Genomic DNA, 18,376 nt, shown 5'->3' with positions numbered 1-18,376 from the left:
CCTACTGCAGCTGCACTCATGTCAGTTGGGACATCTTTAACTAGCACCATTCACACAGATGATGCTTCAGGATTTGGGAAATAGGATTTCAGTCTTTTCCCAGGAGATCTCTTGGTCCATATGGCCTGAACTGCTGAAACATTGCATGTTTTGTGTTGAGCAGAAGCTGTCAGGAAGTCACAAGGCTTTGGTAGAAATGCAGGATGATGTGTCGGAGCTCATGAGGTCAGCGAGCAAGGAGCACCCCACCTCCAAGGTAACTCTCCTCAAGTTTGCTCTCCCTGCTCTTTGTGGCTTCCCTCAATCTTGTCCAGGACCCAGGATCAGCTCCTGCTAAGGATTCCCTTGCACTGATCACTGCCTTGTTGTTTTCAGGAATATCTCACTCGGATCCAGGAGGTTTTGAATTCAACAGAGATCAACCTGCAGCAGCTGACAGCTTTGGTAGACTGTCGGAGTCTGCATTTGGTGAGTCCTTGGTAACAGGGCTTGAGCTAAGAAAGAACAAAGGGAGTAGAGCCTGTGTTAGTTTGGAGTTCCAAATCTCTGGTGTAAGTTTACCACAGCTTTTTTACTTACTGATTCTAGCAGAAAAGGGAATGAGAATTTGGATCAAGTTAGATTTGAGTTTAAAGATCAACACACATGGATAACATGCCTTCATACATCTACAAGCTGCAGCAATTAAGGCCCTCAAATTTGGGGTTTTAGTGTATAGGAAGTAACTTTGCCATGGAGTGCAGTGCCTTAGAGCACCTAGAGCAGTGTAGCATGGCCTTGCTCTTGTCCTCACTGCCTCTCTAAAGGCACAGACACAGACAGTCCATGCTCCTGTTCTTGGGCATGGCACATTGTGAGGGAGTGGAAAGGCTTAATGAAAAATATTATCTCTTCTGTTGGGTGGATGTTTGCCTTGGCTGTTTATTTTTGCTCCTCTTAAAGTCTTACTGTGGGCGGTTGAAAATATTTCTATGTCTAAATCCAAGCTGGTCTTTGTGAGGGAAAACAAGGGTTGGATCATTTATGAAAAACACTTGAGTCCCTGAAATTAAAATAGAAATATGCTCTAGAAAAGGGAGTGTGATGTCTCTAAGTTGTTTCAGAGAGTGTAGTCTGGAGAAGGGCTTTTGAGTTGGAGCTCAGTGTTAACTCTGCAGTGATCAGGAAATTCTGTCCTTTCCTTGCAGGATTACGTCCAGGCTCTGACAGGCTTCTGCTATGATGGAGTGGAAGGCCTCATCTACCTGGTTCTCTTCTCCTTTGTCACAGCCCTCATGTTCAGTTCCATTGTCTGCAGCGTCCCACACACCTGGCAGCAAAAGAGGTACAGGGAGGGTTTAGGTTCTGTAGCATTGTAGAGCTCTTCCCCAAGACTGGCTGTTGGATTTGTGCCCATGAGCATATGGAGCTCATTCCCACATGATCCCAGGGGTGTGAGGGATGAGGCTTTATAAGCACAGGTCTAACAAAAAGAATGGTTGTGTTTTGCTCTGGCTGTGGTTGATACTAACATCTGAACCTCACTGCACTGGGATACTCTGTGTGCAGAGAATTCAGCACACTGTAGGACTGGGAGTCAAGTCAGATGAATGATTATAGCTGTAACACAGAGGTAATGCTTGAACTATTGCTCTCTCTGTAAAATTCTTATTCTCTTACGTTGCCTTGAGGCATTTGTTCTACTTTGGGGAAGAGAATTGGAATAAGAAGCAGTTTACACTTGCTTTTGTAGCTTTACTCATGCTGAGGTGACTGACTTGCATAGATAATGGAAAGCAGGAACTGTCTTGTTGTCAACAACGTGGGCAGGTGAGACACTTGCAAATTTGAGCTGGTATTAATGATGAAAACCAGGTTAATCAGTGAATCTCTAGCAAACTTTTGCTTCACCGACTGGCTGCTGCACCACAGGCAGCTGTTAAAATGGCATTGAGTTTTCTACTCTTGCAGAAGAGCAATAGACTGCAGCAAATTCTCTTCTGTGGTCCTGATTTTTGTGGTGAAACAGAATGCCATGAGCAACATCAGGAAACCAGAGCTGTCCCAGCCTGCAGAGCCCCCAGGGAAGTGGCCTTAGGAAGTGCCAGCACAGCCCCTGAGGAGATGGCTGGTTCCTCACCTCCTCCACGAGCACAGCACTCTGCCTGTAGGAAGGAGAGAGCTTTCCCCATCCCTTGTGCTGCCTTCCCTGTGCTGCCTGCCCTGCCAGCCCCCGCAGGCTCAGGCTGCTGCTGTGACCCTCCTGCATTCCCTGGAGCACCATTTCTCCCCCAGCCTCCCTCTGGGGAGGATGTCACAGTTTATTGCCTGCAAGAGACCGTGCAGGCTGCAATTCCTCGATCTTCAGTGCCACCGTGTGGTGCAGAGGCTGCAGGTGATGTGTGGGAGGTTCTAGAGATGTCCACGTTGTGTGGAACCCTTCACAGGCTTTAAGCACAGATTAAATGTATTTCAGACCATGGTGCTCCACCCCCTAATTAGGGAGATGAAATAGCAAAGTGTATTCTATAGGAGGGGCAAGAGAATACTATGGGAAGGCAGAGGGAACCAGCTGGCAAACAGTTCTGCTCTCCATTGATTTAAAATCCTGGCATTTCTGAGAAAATAAAGCCTTTAGATGCAAATTTTGTAACCTAGTCTCTGTAAAGACTTCTGTGGTTTTGCTAGAAGCTGAAGCAGACCCTTTGTAACCATAATGGGACTTCAGAGAAGTCTGCAGAGGCTCATCCTTAAGAGCCCTTTGGACGTGTCTACAAGAAATGGAAGGACAGAGATTGCAGTTTTGAAGGATGTTTCTGTGGCCTGCATGACACTACATCCCCCTTGCCTCGCTTTTTTGTTGCTCGTGGGATTTTTTTAGAGCTGTATATTTTGGGATGTGCATCCATCCTTTGGCTGCACAGCTGGGCAGCTGCAGAGCTGTGTGCCAAGCCCTGAGAGAAGGCTGCAGGGAGGCTGGAGGGGATCACGCAGTGTGCACCTCCAGATGGGCTCCGTGGGAGGTCTGAGTCACTGTGGAGTGGGCTGTGCTTCACACTGCCACCCCGAGGCATCCCAAACTGGTACCAGCGTGGAGGTGTGGAAGATGACTGGGAGGTTCCTGGCATCACCATGGCTTCCTGCAAACCCCACACGTGGGGGTCACTGGAGGGTTCTAGGAGGAACTTTTTCTCCTTCTTGCAGAGGCTCAGATGATGATGGGGAAGAGGAATCAGCTGCTCAGGGGAGCAGGCAGACACACGATAATCTGTACAGAGTGCACATGCCCAGCCTGTACAGCTGTGGCAGTAGCTATGGCAGTGAGACCAGCATCCCAGCAGCAGCACACACAGTCAGCAATGCTCCCGTCACGGAGTACATGTGAGTATCCCCACCACAAGCCTCTCCACATTGCTTCCTCCTCATTTCTGTTGGGCACTTCTGACCAAGGGGTAAAAAGCAGTGAAGGGTTTTGTTTGCTGATTGGTGTCTCATGGGAGAAGGGAATAGCTTGGAGGAGTTTGGTTAGACAGCGTGCTCCAAAATGTGAACAACTTTGTGCTCCAGGACTCAGGAAAATGTTTGAGAAAAAGAAGTAGGGAAGAATTGTCTGGGCTTCTCGTTAAGCAATGATTCTGATCACCAGAAGACTTAATTCTTCAGACAGAGTGGTCCTGCCAGAAGCCTCCCCAAAGACTGAGAGCCAAGAAAAAACCTGTGACTCTCTCATTCTACAGTATTTTTGCAGTCAGCTCTGACATCTGTTGCAGTTTGGAGCTACCTAGTCCAGGTGGGATCTTCAGAGCTTTTTCCAGAAGTGCCAAACCCTGACTACATTTGGACTATCATTAGGGCCTATCTTTTTCTGTGGCTGCCACATCATTTTGTTTATCCCCTTAGACATTGTCCTCATTTTATCTCCATTTCTGCCACTTGGCAGTTCTCATACTGCAGGGAGGCAGATTTTCACAAGGACCTATTTTTAAATCACTTGATGTGATTCATTGTGGGCCCTTCTGAGTAAGAAAAAATGTAAAAATAGTGCTCAGTCTGAGGAAAATTAAGATAGTTTTATGCCCTTGTCTGAAAAAGGGGATCCACCTGGCCTGTAAGAAAAGCTTTGAAGGAGACTGAAGTGATGCAGTAGTTCTGGGGGTGAGGATGCTCTGTCCTGTGTCCCCATCAGAGCCCCTCCCCAGAGAAGCATGGCACATGCCCCGTTACCCTGTGTCTCTTCCTTTCCTAGGAGCCAGAATGCAAATTTCCAGAACCCCCGTTGCGAGAATACCCCGCTCATTGGCCGGGAGTCCCCACCTCCCTCAGTAAGTCTCTCTTTACTGCTCTTCTCTGCTTCAGCAGCTTCGGGGAACACACGTTTGCCACTCCTGTGTGCTCCCAAGGGAGCTGATTGTGCAGCCAAACACAGGATCTGGCCCATCAATGGCAGCAGCTTGAATAGACAAGCTGTGTCTCACCTGCCATGGAGAACAAAACCCTGCTATGCTGCTTTGGACATTGCACATGGACAGACTAAAACTCAATCAATTAACACTGGTAATTCTATGGGCCCAGTCCGGCCACCACTGAAGTGCATGAGTATCTTGATGGGTGACTTCAGCAGGATGATTCACTTGCATGCAGTGTACTTGCTCTCTGTGCCATTGATTCCTCAAGTTTAAAAAGAAACTTGTTCAAACTGTAAATTCAGAGTTATTGCTGAACCTCTCTCCTTAATCTGCCCTAAAGAGATGGTAGAATGAAACCTGTATTTTTTTTTGTTGAGATTTTTTTTTAAAATCTTTCTTTCACAACTGTTTTACTTTCTTTGAAATCTATTTTTGTATTTAATTTCCTATGGAGGAAAAAAAGAAACTTTCATGGAAGGTTTTGGTATTTGGAGTGGCCTGATAGCCATTTCTGTGTGCTGGATAAAACATGGGCTTGTCTTCATGTCTGGGTAAGAGCTAAATGAATCTTGCCCTCCCTTGCTGGATCCTGATTTACAGCAGAACCTGGAGAACATGCCATCCCAGTGCTCACTAATTTGGTGGTGTGATTACAGAGGATGAGTAGTAAAATGCTTAATGATCAACCAGTCTTCAGGTATAGGTAAAGAAAACACACTCTGTGATGCCTGGTTCAAATTGATGGGAAGGGGAGGAAGAGGAGGTTGGCGGATGAAGGAGCAGGAATTGTGCTGGAAATGAAGGCATCACATTCGTGGTTTCACCTCAAGAGGAGCAGCTCACCTTGCTGTAGAGGGAGTGGGAACATGCAGAGTTGATCCTTGTCTCTGTCCTTGGCCAGACCTCTTCCACCCTTCCCGAGGAGGTTTCCTCACCCCAGTGCTGTGATGGTGAGCTCTGGTGGTGTTATCCGTGCTCAGCAGCCAGACGGGCTCAGCACAACCCCTGACTGCTCTGCTGCTGCTCCCTGGGCCAGAAGGGCACTGTCCCTCTGCTACTGCCAGGGCACATGCTCCTTCTATGTCCTGCTTCCCCTTGCCCTACAGCTCCTCTGCTTCAGAGAAAGCACATTCCCTTCCACGGGGCTGTAGCGAGGCAAGAAGCTCCCTGGTTCTTCAGTAGCTGTGTGTGTTAATTGTGTTAATACCCTGAGGGGGAATCTGAGCCCTGGTGCCTTAGGCTGGGTGTTGGGAGTAGATAGAGGGTTTTTTTCTTCAGAGTAACTTGAGTTGGCAGCCATCAGTGTGGGCTGTGGGGAAGTGCAGGAGCTGGGGAGGATGAGGGAGCAGCACTGCACCCACAGAAAAGGGAGCTTCTCCCCAGGTGAGAGAAGGAATCAGGCTACAGGATAAATGTGTTTCCTGGAGGGATGTTGTAGACAGGCAGTGGAGAGAAGAAAAATGCTGTCTATTCTCATATTGGCAGGCAACAGGGAAAGCTTTTCTGGGATTTCTGTATTTGCAGCTCTTCGGAGCAGGTGGCTGAGAGAGAACTGAGGCAGAAGAAATGGTAACTTTTCCTAGCAAATTGTCTGTGGGAGGAGAGAGATGGAAAGGGAATACCAATGCACACATCCCTGCCTCTTTTTGGGAGGGAGAGAGGGAGATAACCATCCAAGTAGGTTAGGCCAGTGGGTAGACAGAGCTGACCTATTCCATTCAGCTTTCTGTGAACAGATGGTGAAAAACTAAGGTGTGGTGATCCTGCTGCATTGTTTGTCCGTTACTTTTCCTGGCTTTTTGTTCGTTTGTTTGTGTTTTTCCTTCTCTCATTCCTCCTGTTTTTCTCCTCCTTGCCACAGGGATGTCCCCTTAGGGAGGCAGAGCCCACCTTGTCGCTGACACACACCACGGTTTCACTTGCTTGCACTGTGTTTTTCATGCACGTTGAGGCTGCACTCTCTTTTTCTCTCTCTTTCTTGCGTCATCACAGTTGTATTTGGCTGCCATGGACAGTAGCAGCCATATGAGCTGGCAGCTTAAGCCCTCGGACAGTGCACGGACATACTGGTAACAGCGCCCGCAAATGGAACAGGTACTGCAAAAAAAGGTCCTTCCTGCTCAACCCCTTCTCCACTCCCAACCGCTCCCTTCATCCCTGCACTCTTTATCCCAGGCCAGTGCCTTTTATTTCTTCACATTCCCTCCCTCTGCACCTCCCACCCCATTCCCTCCTGCCAAGGGTTAAAGTGAGAATCTGTTTTGGCTCTGGTGCAGGCTCAAGGAGCAGTTCAGCCTTCCAGAGGCTTCTGGTGCACCTGGTGAGGGTTGCAGGTGCCCGTGCCTCACAAAAGCTGCCTCACAGCAGCTCCAGCTTGGATTCCACACTTCAGAACAGCTTGAACAACAAGTGCTGAGTGCTGCTCAAATGTAGAAATAACCTTGCACTTCAAAAGCAACACAGAAGTTCTCCCATCACAAGAAGCCATTCTCCAGAAGTAAAGAGAACTGATCTAGCAGCACTTCAGTCAGGAATTGCTGTCTTAGTTCAGCTTTTGGCTCTCCTTGAGCCCTGCTGCTGTTCTGCTTGTCCTCAGTAGTGATAATACCCCAAACCATCAATACCAACCTGCCACAAACTTCTAACTCATTTGTAGGATTTTTAGTTTTAAACTGTCCTGAAGAGTTACTTAAATGCCTGTCGGATCTGTGTGCAGCTCTTCCTTTTGTCCTTACATTTTAGGTCAGAAAGGAGCAAATTCAAAAGAAAAAAGCTTCCCTAAGGGTCCAGATATAATCACTAAGATCTGTTTCATTCTGTTTCAAAACCTTTTGCTGTTTTGTTTGTTCTCTGTGTGTCTGAATCATCCCATCCATGTCCCACAGACTCTGAGCAGGGCCCTCCCTAGTGCCATGTCACTGTCTGAATTCCTCATGGGCTGTGTGTAGTTGCTGCTGTGTTCTCCAAGACAGCCAGTGATGGAGCCACATGCCCACAGAAAGAAGAGGTGCTCTGCCTTTTTGGGAATTATCAGCTTGGTTAAATACAGGGTGTGATTAGGGCTGCCAGACAGCTCGGGTGGTGTGGAGGACAGTGCTCCTTGCAGGGAGCCACAGCCAGGCAGTGCCAGCAGGGAGCTGCTTCCAGAGGGAACAGGGAGCCGTCGCTCTTGGCTCACGCACTCATGTCTTGCATCCTCTTCCCTGAAATACCTGTCCACAAAGCTGCTGCTGTTCCCTCCTCTCTGCTTCCTCTCGCTGGCACTTTTCTCAGCCTTGCACTGGATTCCTTTCTGTTCTGGTGGTGCCTGGTCTGCAGCCCTGCTGCCCCTTGCTGCCTGCCTGCCTGGGGAGGGCTGCATGGGTGCCTTGATGCCTCTGCCACGGTGCATGAATGCAAAGAACCCTGCCTGGAAGCATGGCCAGCTCCCTTGAACGGCTCACAGCTCTCTCCACTCTCAAGCCTTGCTAAGACTGCTCTTGGGCCTCAGCTTGTGGTGGCTTTGCTGCTCTGTTGTTCCTGTAGGTGGTATTGTAGCCAAGTTAGATGGATCTGTTCTGTGAAATAAAATATTGGTGAGGGTGGGGAAATTCTAAGGGCTTCATTCTAGGCTTGAAATCCCTGGGCTGGAACATGACCTGATCCCAGTCTGCACTGTCCTCTGTTCATCTGTGGTCCCACCCAAGCTTAGTGTGGCTGTCTGAAGGGCCATGGAAGAGGCACTGCATTCTTCCCAAGGCTTTAAAAACAAACAAAACCAACAGAAGCTCTGTTCTTTTGACTTGAAAGGCTCAAGTCCCTTTGAATTCAGAACCCACTGGCTGGAATTAGCTGTTTCCCTGCATCTTGTTCCTCCCATACATAATAACACCAAACCCTCTGTGTTTACTGTGCTCTAGCTGTTTGAGATCAGCCTTTCAGAACTTGAATCCAGAAGCTTTGGTCTTTATTGGATTACCTGAACAGCTCTGGCAGGAAATCAAAGTCAGGGTAGCTCAAGAGAAATTCACGTGGGTTTTTAACCACAAATAGTAAATGGTTTGTACTCAGTCATGGTTTCATATGGTAAGTGATCTTTCAGCATAGCTTAGTTAGCTCTGAAGTACTCATGGATTTCACAGGAGCCAGTGGAATTTATGGCCTCTAAAACGAACTGATTATTCCCTTAAATTTTTTTTTTCTTTTTTGTAACCAATGATTCCTTTGTGCCCAGGCTGTGTGTGTTAAGTGCCTAACTAGTATATGCTGGCAAACCACACCCATGAAAGTTTATACCCTCAACAAGGCTGAGTGTGAAGGAGAGACTTTTATTTTCTCTGGAGAAATACAAAAATAAACCTGTGTGTGATCAGCTGTGTTTGTCAGAGCTGGCTGGTAAGTGACAGAGAGGGGCTGTGTTGAATAGCACAGGCCACCAGCAGGAATGGCAACAAGAACTCCTTCAGGTGCCCCTCCTGGGGAAGCTGACAGTGAGGTGGAGGTATGGGGTGAAACTTGTCCTCTGTGCTGTTTTTGAAAGGGTAAATGAGGGTGTACAGGCTCACGGGTACTTCCAGTGAGTGTGCTGGAAGAATGACTGAATTGTGCGAGTTCTTTAACCTTCTATGAAAGCTCCTCTTTAAAGGAAACTAAATGCAACTGTGAACCTGACAGCTGTGGGCCTCAGAGTGGAGTCCAAGACTTCCTTGGTCTGAATTGTGCTCAGGCTTTCTGTCTTTAGAATCACTTTTTAAAGAAGTTAAATATTCCTATTAAAGACATAGTGATTTTTTTTAAAGCAACTGAAGACCTTAGTATTTTAACCCTGGATAATATAGCTTGGTTTCATGTCCAAAGTGGCACGTGTCTGCTGATACAGTTTCATCTGCTGGCCTGTCCAGGTGTTGGGACCTGTGTGTTCCACAGCATCTTTCCCCTGCTTCCCAGCAGAGGATGCAGAGGAGGACTTGGAGGAAGGACTGCAGCATGTGGAGAAAGCCCTTGTGCCTGGAGGGTGATGCTGGGGCTGAGCTCCAGAGCACACTGACAGAGCTGTGCTGCTGGCAGGAGCTCTGTGAAGTGCTGCCTCTCTCCTGCCAGGTTTCAGTCATGCTCGTGGTCATTAAAAATACTTAACAGAAGGAGTGACTGGTTCAGTTGAACCGGGAAGAGGTACAAAGGTGCAAAAATCCTGAGTTAAGGAGAGAATGTCAGCCCTAACTCTGACTGCTCTGAGTCTTGGTTTGTTCCCTGTGGTGGATTTGCAGGTAGGTTTGAATGTAAAACACTCTCTGCTTGACTCTCCAGATCTCGTGTTCTTGGTTGCTTTGTTTTAGTGACACTTAAACAACTGTGGGGTCTTTTCTTTTTAGAGGAAGGAGGGAATTCTTTTCAGCTTCTCCTGCCATGATAGGTGTACTTTGTACAACTTTGAAATGCAATTCATCACGTGGTCCTCTTGATTTTAGTGCTTTAAAGAAAGTTTATGTTGCATGTGGTGCACTGAACCAGAACGACTTGTCCAGAAAGATGCACAATAACCTTCCATTATCTGAGACTATTTTTTTTTCTAAATACTTCTTACAAAACTTTAGCACCTGGAAAAGTTCTCTGTTCATGCTCATCTCCTATCACATGTCACTACAGAGAATGCAAATGGAAAATGAGCTCTCAAATGCATTTTTCCTTCCAAGGCCCTCTTGTTAGCATGAGGCTTGGCTGGTAATGTCAGCATTGCACTACCTGAAATGTGCCCTACTTACTCTGTGAGAAAGCTCTTTGACTTCTAAACCTCTCTGAGCCTGTTGGGTTATTCTCCTATGTATTAATAATGCCCTAAACTTTATATCTGAAACAGTAATCACACTTAATAAACTGTATAGATTATTGTCCTTAAAGTAGCTCAGCTTGCTATTTTCTATCTTTTGCCCTCTTGCTGACAAAAAATACATCTTAGGAAGAACAGATGTACCCTTTGTCTCCTAAATATAGATGCCATTTCTGGGCCAGAGATTTATATTAAGATACATGTTCTGAAAAGTTTTCCAATTATGGAAGACACTAAAAGCTGAGTGTGCAAATAAAACCACAGGTGTCTTCATCTGGTGCTGATGGGATCAGCTCTGCCAGAGGAGCAGTTCCTCTCTTCTATTGTGCAGAGGTTCAACCCAGGTCAGTCTTTAAAGGAAAACTGATAAAATACTGTTAATTCTCTGAAAATTCCCCCATGGACAGCTGAGCTTTTGAGAGCCTAAAGATGCCTCATAATGTTCTTTCCCAGTGGGCAAGATAAATCAAACCTCCTGGTGTGGAGCTGCCTTTCAGTTGTCTCTTTGCCAGCTTAACTGGCTATTTTATGTGGTTTGGTTTAAGAGGTGATAAAAAGTCAGTATGCTCAAGAGCACTCTTGGGAAGTAAGCTGTGGATATTATAGAATTATTTAGGCTCCAGAGGGTATAAAAAGAGGAACGAAATGTCTGTCCTCATTTCTTGGTTGTTAATATTATGTTAGCAGAACCCAGAATACATCAAACACATTGGTGTAAAGAGGCAAAGTTCTGTTCTTACTGCTGGACATTATTTACATGTTTTTCAGCTCATTATTCAAAGCTGAATGACACAAAGCTGAAGTTACCTCAGTAGCTTCTGGGAGCTGTTTCGGATTAGCTTGCTTAGAATAAAAAAGAGAATAAGAACAGCACCACCTCCAAATTGAACTAACCTTCATCTTTCTGACTTCTCACCCCCACGCTGGAGTTTCATCTGCTGCTGCACAGTGCACAGCTTGGATCCCAAACCACAGTGGGCTGTCACCCACCTGATAACTTGCTAATATCATCCTGTTTGATGGCAGCCTGTTTCCAGCCTGATAGGGTCTGTTCTTTCTTGGGCATAAATCATTTTGCTGTTCCTCACTGTTCTTTCAAGCTGCCCATCCACAGCATGTGCAGCCTTCTGATGCCCTCGTTGTATAAAATGCAATGTGAAGATGCAGTGAGCCCCCATTTCCTTTTCAGCCTCCTTTTCTGGCGTGGTTGAAAGCAGTAACATGACTAAGAGAGGATGAAAGTGTGGGGTGGGCTTTTACATCTGCATCATTCCCGTTTCCCTCTCTTCTCTCAAACAACATATGTCGTGTTTTGACTTAGTGACTATTGGATTTCCTTCTCTGGAGAGCTTGGATAAATCACCAGCACTGGCCAGCACCCCTGCAGCAGACTGGCAGAATGTTACTCAGAGTGAATTATGCAGTGACTTGTGAAACTTTCCTCTTAAGACTGAGTCAGCAGCTCCTTGAGGTGCTTTCTGTAAATACACACCACGTTATGCTGAGAAGTGGTAGAAATCTGTGGTTCCATCGTGACATTAGTCATTCTGACTTAACTTTCTGTTTGTTTGTTTTGTTTTTTTTGTCTTGTCTTTTCTTTCTCCAGTACACCTCCAGCATGAGAGCCAAATACCTCGCCACCAACCAACCTCGTCCAGATGCTGGCAGTGTGCATTAAACCGAAAAAGCAAAAGCAAAAGAGAAAGACAAAAAACAAAAGTGAAAAACAGAACTCACACGTGCAGTCAGACTAAACAATGTGCCAACTGCTGTGCCCCTGTGCTGTCCTCGTAGAACAATCCTGCTGTTCTGCCCAAAATCTAGTGCAGCTCCTTCTGTTTCTCCAGTCCAGACCACCTTTCCAACCTGCCCACTGAGTGGAAGCTCCTTTTGAATTTAAGCCTTCACCTTGTAGTACCTGATGTGCAAGAGAGCAAAGGGTGTGCAGGGAACAGCTGACAGCACCTGGGCAGGAAACTCTGCCCCCAGCCCATGGGCCAGCTTAGCCTGTCAGAAACAGGTGCTGAACACCTTCTGCCCCCTTCTTCCCCCCTTCTGTTCCAAGAGGGACTTGGTGAAAGATGGTGGTAGATGTTCTTCACTTCTGCAGTGGGCCCAGCAGGGAATGCTGAGGGCAGGCAGAGCCTCGCTGGGAATCCTCTGGTGCTCTGCCCTGGGCAGGGAGGAGGCACCTCCTGCCTTGTGGGGTCACTGCATATCCACTGGAATCTGCTCTAGAAGAGCAAACCATTTCACTGCCCTGGTCAGCTTTTTTTTTATTTTGTTTTTTAAGTCCATTAGGAAAATGCCTTTTTCTTTCCCTCTGTGTCTGTCACGTGAATTCTTGAGGAGGAGCAGGGGGGCTCAGCACCAGTCAGTCACCCTGTCCACTGCTCTGGACCTGACCTCTCTGCTCCATCAGGGAAGCCCAGGGATTTGCAGATGGCATTCTGGGTGCTGCCTTTCCTAGGCTGACACAGATCAAACAGGAGCCAGCCACTCACTTGGTGCCAAATTTTTCCAGGGAAAGACTTAAAAGACTTCATGGGAGGTATTTTTGCACTAAAGCGTTTTGGCTCTCTGATGCTAGATCTTCTGGGACAGTCAGCTTGCAAAAGCAAGAGAAACTGGAAGCACCAATGGATTTCTAGCAAATGCAAGCTCTCCCTGCAGGAATGACCTGTGAACTCTGCTGGACTCTCTTTTTGTCCTTTTTTATAAATCATCATCTACAGCACAGGGTTGCTGAAATGGCATTGAAGGAGGTTTTTGGAGCCTCAGTCCTAACAAACTCACAAGATTGTCAGTGTATCCTCTGTGTTCTAGAGTCCAAAACCCTCGACAACATTGTGACTGTCAGAACAGATTTATATTTTATTCTATTTTGTTAATTTTCCAAGGCACATTGCTAACCACTATCTGACCATACTAATGCACACGTAAGGCATTTTCCAGACGTGAGGCAGAGCAAGGCTTGCAAAGGGGCAGCTGGGTGCCTGCAGAGGGCAACATCCTTCACTGGTGCTGTACTTCCCACTGAAGAGCAGTGCTCCAAAGGGCACTGGCAGCTTCCTGCTGGAAGAGGAGACTGCCTCTGGGGAGGTACTGTCAACTGCTGCCCTCTCAGTGGGGTAACCGTGATGTTCCTTTTTTGTGTTTTTACCTCTTAGCAGGGGCGTCTTAGCAGAGCTGCTGAGCATTACATTAAATAACTGGCAGAGGAAACTGAGTGGGAAACATCTCTCAAACTGGAGTGGAGCCATTGGCAGAGGCAGTTCATTGTCACCTCAGTGGTGCTCAGACTCGGTGTCTGTTCACCCCACGTTTGCTGTTTGGGGCACAGAATTACCAACCTGCCTTTTCTCAAGTCAGTTGCCTTCTTGCAGTGAGGTGGGAACTGCTCCTGGCAGGCAGCTAAACAGGCTCAAAGATGTGCTGGGAAATGGTACCAGCTCTGGCAGAGCAAGCTTTGAGACTCCTCTTAAGATAGAAACCACTACTGAACTGCGAGGCCAGCTGTTACCATTCAAAGGAGTGAGAGACAGGGAGGAGGCATCGCCACACAGACAGGGAGAGAAGGGTTTGGAATAAACTTCACACTTCACCATAAATCTCTGGAAGCAGGATGTTCTTGCTCAGGACTGAGTATGCCCTTTCAGACACGTTGGATGGGCTTCACACTGAAACATACCTCTGTTTTATCAAACAACAAGGGCAGGGAAATGTGGTCACAGGTGGAATGGAGGGACACTGCGGCTCACGAGCCCCAGGGTTTCCATCCTGTCTTAGAGCCTGCCAGGAGATGTGGGTGTGCAGGCTGTGGTGTGGTGATCTTGCAGGGCCCCAAGCACCCAACTGCTCCCTGGGGAGAACCCCAACCTTTCCCTCACTTTGAAGAAAGAATCAAGAGCCATATAACCCTTATGAAGACTGAGTTGTTCTGCCATCAACCCTCCTTGCAAGGATGTGCTCTAGTTGCTACTCACATGATCAGTTTTAGGGGAGCTGCCCTGAAATCTGTGGCCCAGTCCTAGAGGTGGAAAGCAGTATTCTGGAGACTGGAGGGTGTGGGCAACCCAGTGAAAACAAATGTACCAACTTCTTAGTGCACAGAAACGCCCTGAACCCACGTGTGGCTGCGCTTTGGGCTGGGTCTGAATCATCACCGTGGCACTGTCTGTGCCACACAATAACAGGAGTGAGGCAATGCCTTTGTTTGCAGCATCTAATGGAGCAGCCACCTGGACCTGCTTCCTTCCAAGGTCTGGCACAGCCACTTCCAGCACCCAGAACAACTTCTGGCAGTGTTTGGGGCTTGCAGCAAGGCACAGCCGTGGAGATAATGTGCTCTGTGACTTCAGCATCTAACTGGAAAGAATTGTTATGGAGATATCATTTTGCTCTCTGGAGGCCAGCACAACGTGACTGCGGTGTGAGCCGTGTACCTGTGTCCAGCCAGCACTTCCTTTACTTGACATGGATATTGCACTTTTGTAAAGCATCCTGGAACTCTGCTGCCCCGCTGCATGCTGTGCAGAGCGCTGGATAGGAAACACAGACAAATGGGTTTCTTTTGGTTTATTATTGTTATTGTTATTACTACTACTTCTTTTTTTTTTTTTTTCCTTTTTTATTTTACTGGAACCTTGAGCAACAGTGTGGCATTTCTGCAGGCTGGTCTGAATGGATCTGCTGAAGAACAGATGGCCTTTGCCTATTCTTATGGCTGCGACGTAATCAGTCTCATCCATATGGTCACATTTTGTCTGAGGAGGGGACTTTGAGAAGCCAAGATCTCCCAGACTCTGTGCCTCCCTCTGGGGTGAACAGCAGGTGCTATCTGGCGAAGACTCATCTGTTCTGGGTGGCATTCATGGTTGAGGGAGTCCAAACTCTTCAAGCTGCAGGAGGTAAAGCTGTAGAGACTTCTCTCTCTTCCATCGTGTCTCTCTGTTCTCAATGTGACAAAATGCCAAGGCCGTATCGCTTGGTGTGTCCCAGCTGAGCTTCTCAGACATTTCTCGTGTTACTGGTTGCTGGAAAAAGGGTCCAGAAGTCAGGGGAGCTGAGAGTGGCCTCTGGACACCTCACTAACTGCAGAGTGGACGGCAGCTTGTCTGGTGGAAGGTGACTGCATCGGTGAAGACACTTCATGTTACTTTTTCAGAAGCACAAATGTGGTCATTGGCTTGTCTGGTTGGCTTGGTTTATTTCCACTGCATCATCATGTGTGAATGACACTTTCTTTTGGAACTGAGAACTCTTCCAAGCACACAAACATCTCCACAATGTGAAATGTAAATAGCATGTTGGACTCTTGTGTCCAGTGTTCAAGACTGCATTGTAATTGTAAAGGAAATCAAATCAAGACTTGGCTGTGAATTTCTTGTGCTGTCTTGGGAATTATAACTGTAGTGTTTGTATCCTGTATGTATTATTAAACTGAGTTCATTTTGTGTGCTGATAAAAGGGTTCAAGCTAAGATTTTTAGCGTGCATCCATGTATCCAAATGTGAAGGATGGAGTGCTCCCTTCCCCTCCTGTCCTTTTTAAGTTTTCTCCATTTGATAGGTGTTGATTTTCCGTGTACAGTCATCTCAGCCAAGATGCAAGGGATGTTCATTTGAGTGCTTTGAGGGGGACACAGTGCATGGGGTTTTAAGTGATCCTAAGTCAGGATTTCCATAGCAGTTCCCTGAAACTACACGAAAAGTTTGGCCTTTCTGAGAGTTAAACCATTTCTCAGGGAGCTGCTCAGCCATCGCTCACGAGAGCTTTGAGTGCTGAAGGTGGTGGGAGACAGGAGTGGGTGGGTGCCCCCAGAGCAAGGTCCAGGTACCTTTTTGTGGGAGCGAACCCAGGCTTCACTTCTGGTGCTTCCTTCTTTTCCTCCCAGCAGCCACTGAAATACCATTCCGAGCCCTTTGAAGAAGAGAGAAGTGTCTTGGCTTGTTGATCCCTGACACCCCCCCAGTTCCAGGGGAGATGAGGTGGGTGGGTTTCCCCTTAGCTCGGGAGAGGAGCTGTCTCTGAAGTATTTCCTACCTGGGGTCCAAGGGGAAGCCAGGCTGTTCCCCAGCTCAGCAAGAGTGTCAGAGCCACTCAGGGAACACCTCTGGGTGGGAGGGGAGAAGCCCTCCAGGGAGGCACTGAGGAGCAGATCCCATGCCTTGAGACCTGGCAAGGCTTGGTCTGCACCTCCTTTCATCACAGCCTACTTCCCTTGCCCAGAAATTGTGTTCATGCTGTGGATGGCACCCCTAGGCAGGGCAGGAGGCCCAGCAGAAGCGTGGGATGTTTTGGCAGCAGTTCCTAGGTGGCTGACAAGTGGTCTGTGCTTTCAGGGGGTGTGGGATCCCTGCCAAGCCGTGATGGTGAGCGTGCTGCCCAGCTGGGAGCCAAGGGATGGGTTACTGGTGGCCTGGAGCTCCCTGTGCTCACCCAGCCCCTGTGGCTGCATGAACAAAGTGGAACATAAATTGACATACAACCAGAAAGTTCAAAAATACTCCATTCCTAAAGAGGATAACTGTAGCATGAAGCTCTTAGGTGCTCTGCATATTTGATACCACATTGCTCCTCACTATGCAATTCCCAACTCCTTCCTTCCTGTTCCTCCTCTAATCTCACACCACGACTTCTCCAGTGGCCTCTGCCCAGGAGGTGCTGAAGTCCCAGAAAAGCCTCATTTCCTCCATTGTCCTCTGCCCTGGGTGCAGCTGCCCAGCCCTCACGTCGCGTGCCTCAGGTCCCTTGGTAACGGGAGGCCCCATGGGTTTTATTCACATCATTCAGAGGGAAGTTTATTTTCTTGGACACTGTGCACAGAAACCTAATGGTGAACATGTACCTGGCCTTTTTGTAACTCCTCTGTTTTTTTTTTTTTTTTTTTCTTCTTCTTCTTAACCATAATGGTTGTATATCATACCACTTTATATACATATATAATATATAAATATATATAATTTTTTTTAAACTTCGGACCTGCTAGTTTCTTTCAAGTGTTCCTGCACTTACCCAAAATGTTTTTAAATTGTGAGGATTAAAGAGGATTGAGCCCATTTTTGTATCTTTACTTTTAATTCTGTAGTTCTATTGATTGTAACGTAGCTATTTTTTACTGTAACTTTTTGGTTTGCAAATACTAAACAAAAAAACCTAAATGTAATTTCTGTGGTTTCTATTCAGCTTGGGTTTCATGTTTTAAAAATAAACGATTTAAAACCACTGTTCCTGGTTATTGATGTGTGATTTCTCCCAGAGGGGGCGTGAGGCTGGGCTGGTGGGGATGTCCTGGTACCTGGGGGCAGAAGATGCTGGAGCAGCCACGGGACACATCAGGGAGATGTTCTCCTGTGCCTGGTGAGTTTTAACCCCTTGAAGCCCCTCTGCTGCTTTGATTACTCCCCACTGCAGCAGCAGTAAACACGAGTGGTTCATTTCCACCAGCACAAGTACCAGAAATGTGGAAAAATGGCCTGGGAAGTGCCCCACGAGCTCAGCCCCGTCAAAGGCGTTCCTCTTTGGGGGAAGATGAAACTCAGCATGGGCTCACCTTGCTCAGTGCTGCCCCAGGGTATCGTGGGTTTCTTTTTAGTTCTGATTGTGCAGTTCTCTGATCACGGGCCCACCACTGCATCACTACCACGTAGTAAACTGAAACCTTTACCTTCCTCTAATTTTCCTCATCTCTTTTCTGCCTGATCCCGCCAAAGGAGGCGCCGGGCTCCTGCCCCCATCCTGTGCTATTCTTGCCCTGACCTCAGCCCCTCCCTTCCTAAGCAATAATTCAACTCTGTCTTTGTAAATGCTATATATTTATTTAATGCTGTGAGTACGGCTGAAGCCCACACCCATGCTCTCAAGTCCTGCCCATGAGCCCAGTTCAGAACCACAGAGGGCTCCTTGTTGTGATTTACCCCTCATGGCTGTGAATCTCAACAGGCACCACCAGTTTTTCTCCCTTCACTAATAATTGACAGATGTGTCGCCCCTCTCTTTTTTTATTCCCATCTAAAAGAGGAACCTACTTTTTCCATCTTCATCCCTGACCTGAGATGATTAGATCTGCTGTCTAAAGGTCTAAAAGGACTTGGAGCTGTCAAGAGAATCTCATGGCGTGAAGGAAAATAAAGCCTAGGTCAGAGCCATCAGTGTAAATATTTTACCAGGTTTATGGGATGGG

General features: G+C 47.3%; 1 protein-coding gene across 2 annotated transcripts in view; it reads left to right on the top strand.

Moving 5' to 3' along the window:
* TTYH3 (tweety family member 3) overlaps nt 1-17,419 on the top strand; it is a 74,872-nt gene extending 57,453 nt beyond the window's left edge. Inside the window, exons 9-15 of one of the 2 annotated variants that reach the window (XM_063413955.1) lie at nt 164-256; nt 376-468; nt 1,188-1,324; nt 3,184-3,360; nt 4,226-4,301; nt 6,378-6,479; nt 11,798-17,419. In XM_063413955.1, the coding sequence (XP_063270025.1) occupies nt 164-256; nt 376-468; nt 1,188-1,324; nt 3,184-3,360; nt 4,226-4,301; nt 6,378-6,458 (657 nt within the window). In that variant the 3' untranslated portion in view covers nt 6,459-6,479; nt 11,798-17,419. The remainder of the gene's footprint in view (nt 1-163; nt 257-375; nt 469-1,187; nt 1,325-3,183; nt 3,361-4,225; nt 4,302-6,377; nt 6,480-11,797) is intronic. The other variant, XM_063413956.1, reaches the window with a different exon arrangement.
* Nucleotides 17,420-18,376: the final 957 nt, after the last annotated feature.

This window comes from Prinia subflava, chromosome 17 (genome assembly GCF_021018805.1).
Source record: "Prinia subflava isolate CZ2003 ecotype Zambia chromosome 17, Cam_Psub_1.2, whole genome shotgun sequence".
Classification (NCBI taxonomy): domain Eukaryota; kingdom Metazoa; phylum Chordata; class Aves; order Passeriformes; family Cisticolidae; genus Prinia; species Prinia subflava.
This window is presented reverse-complemented; position numbering and strand designations above follow the sequence as displayed.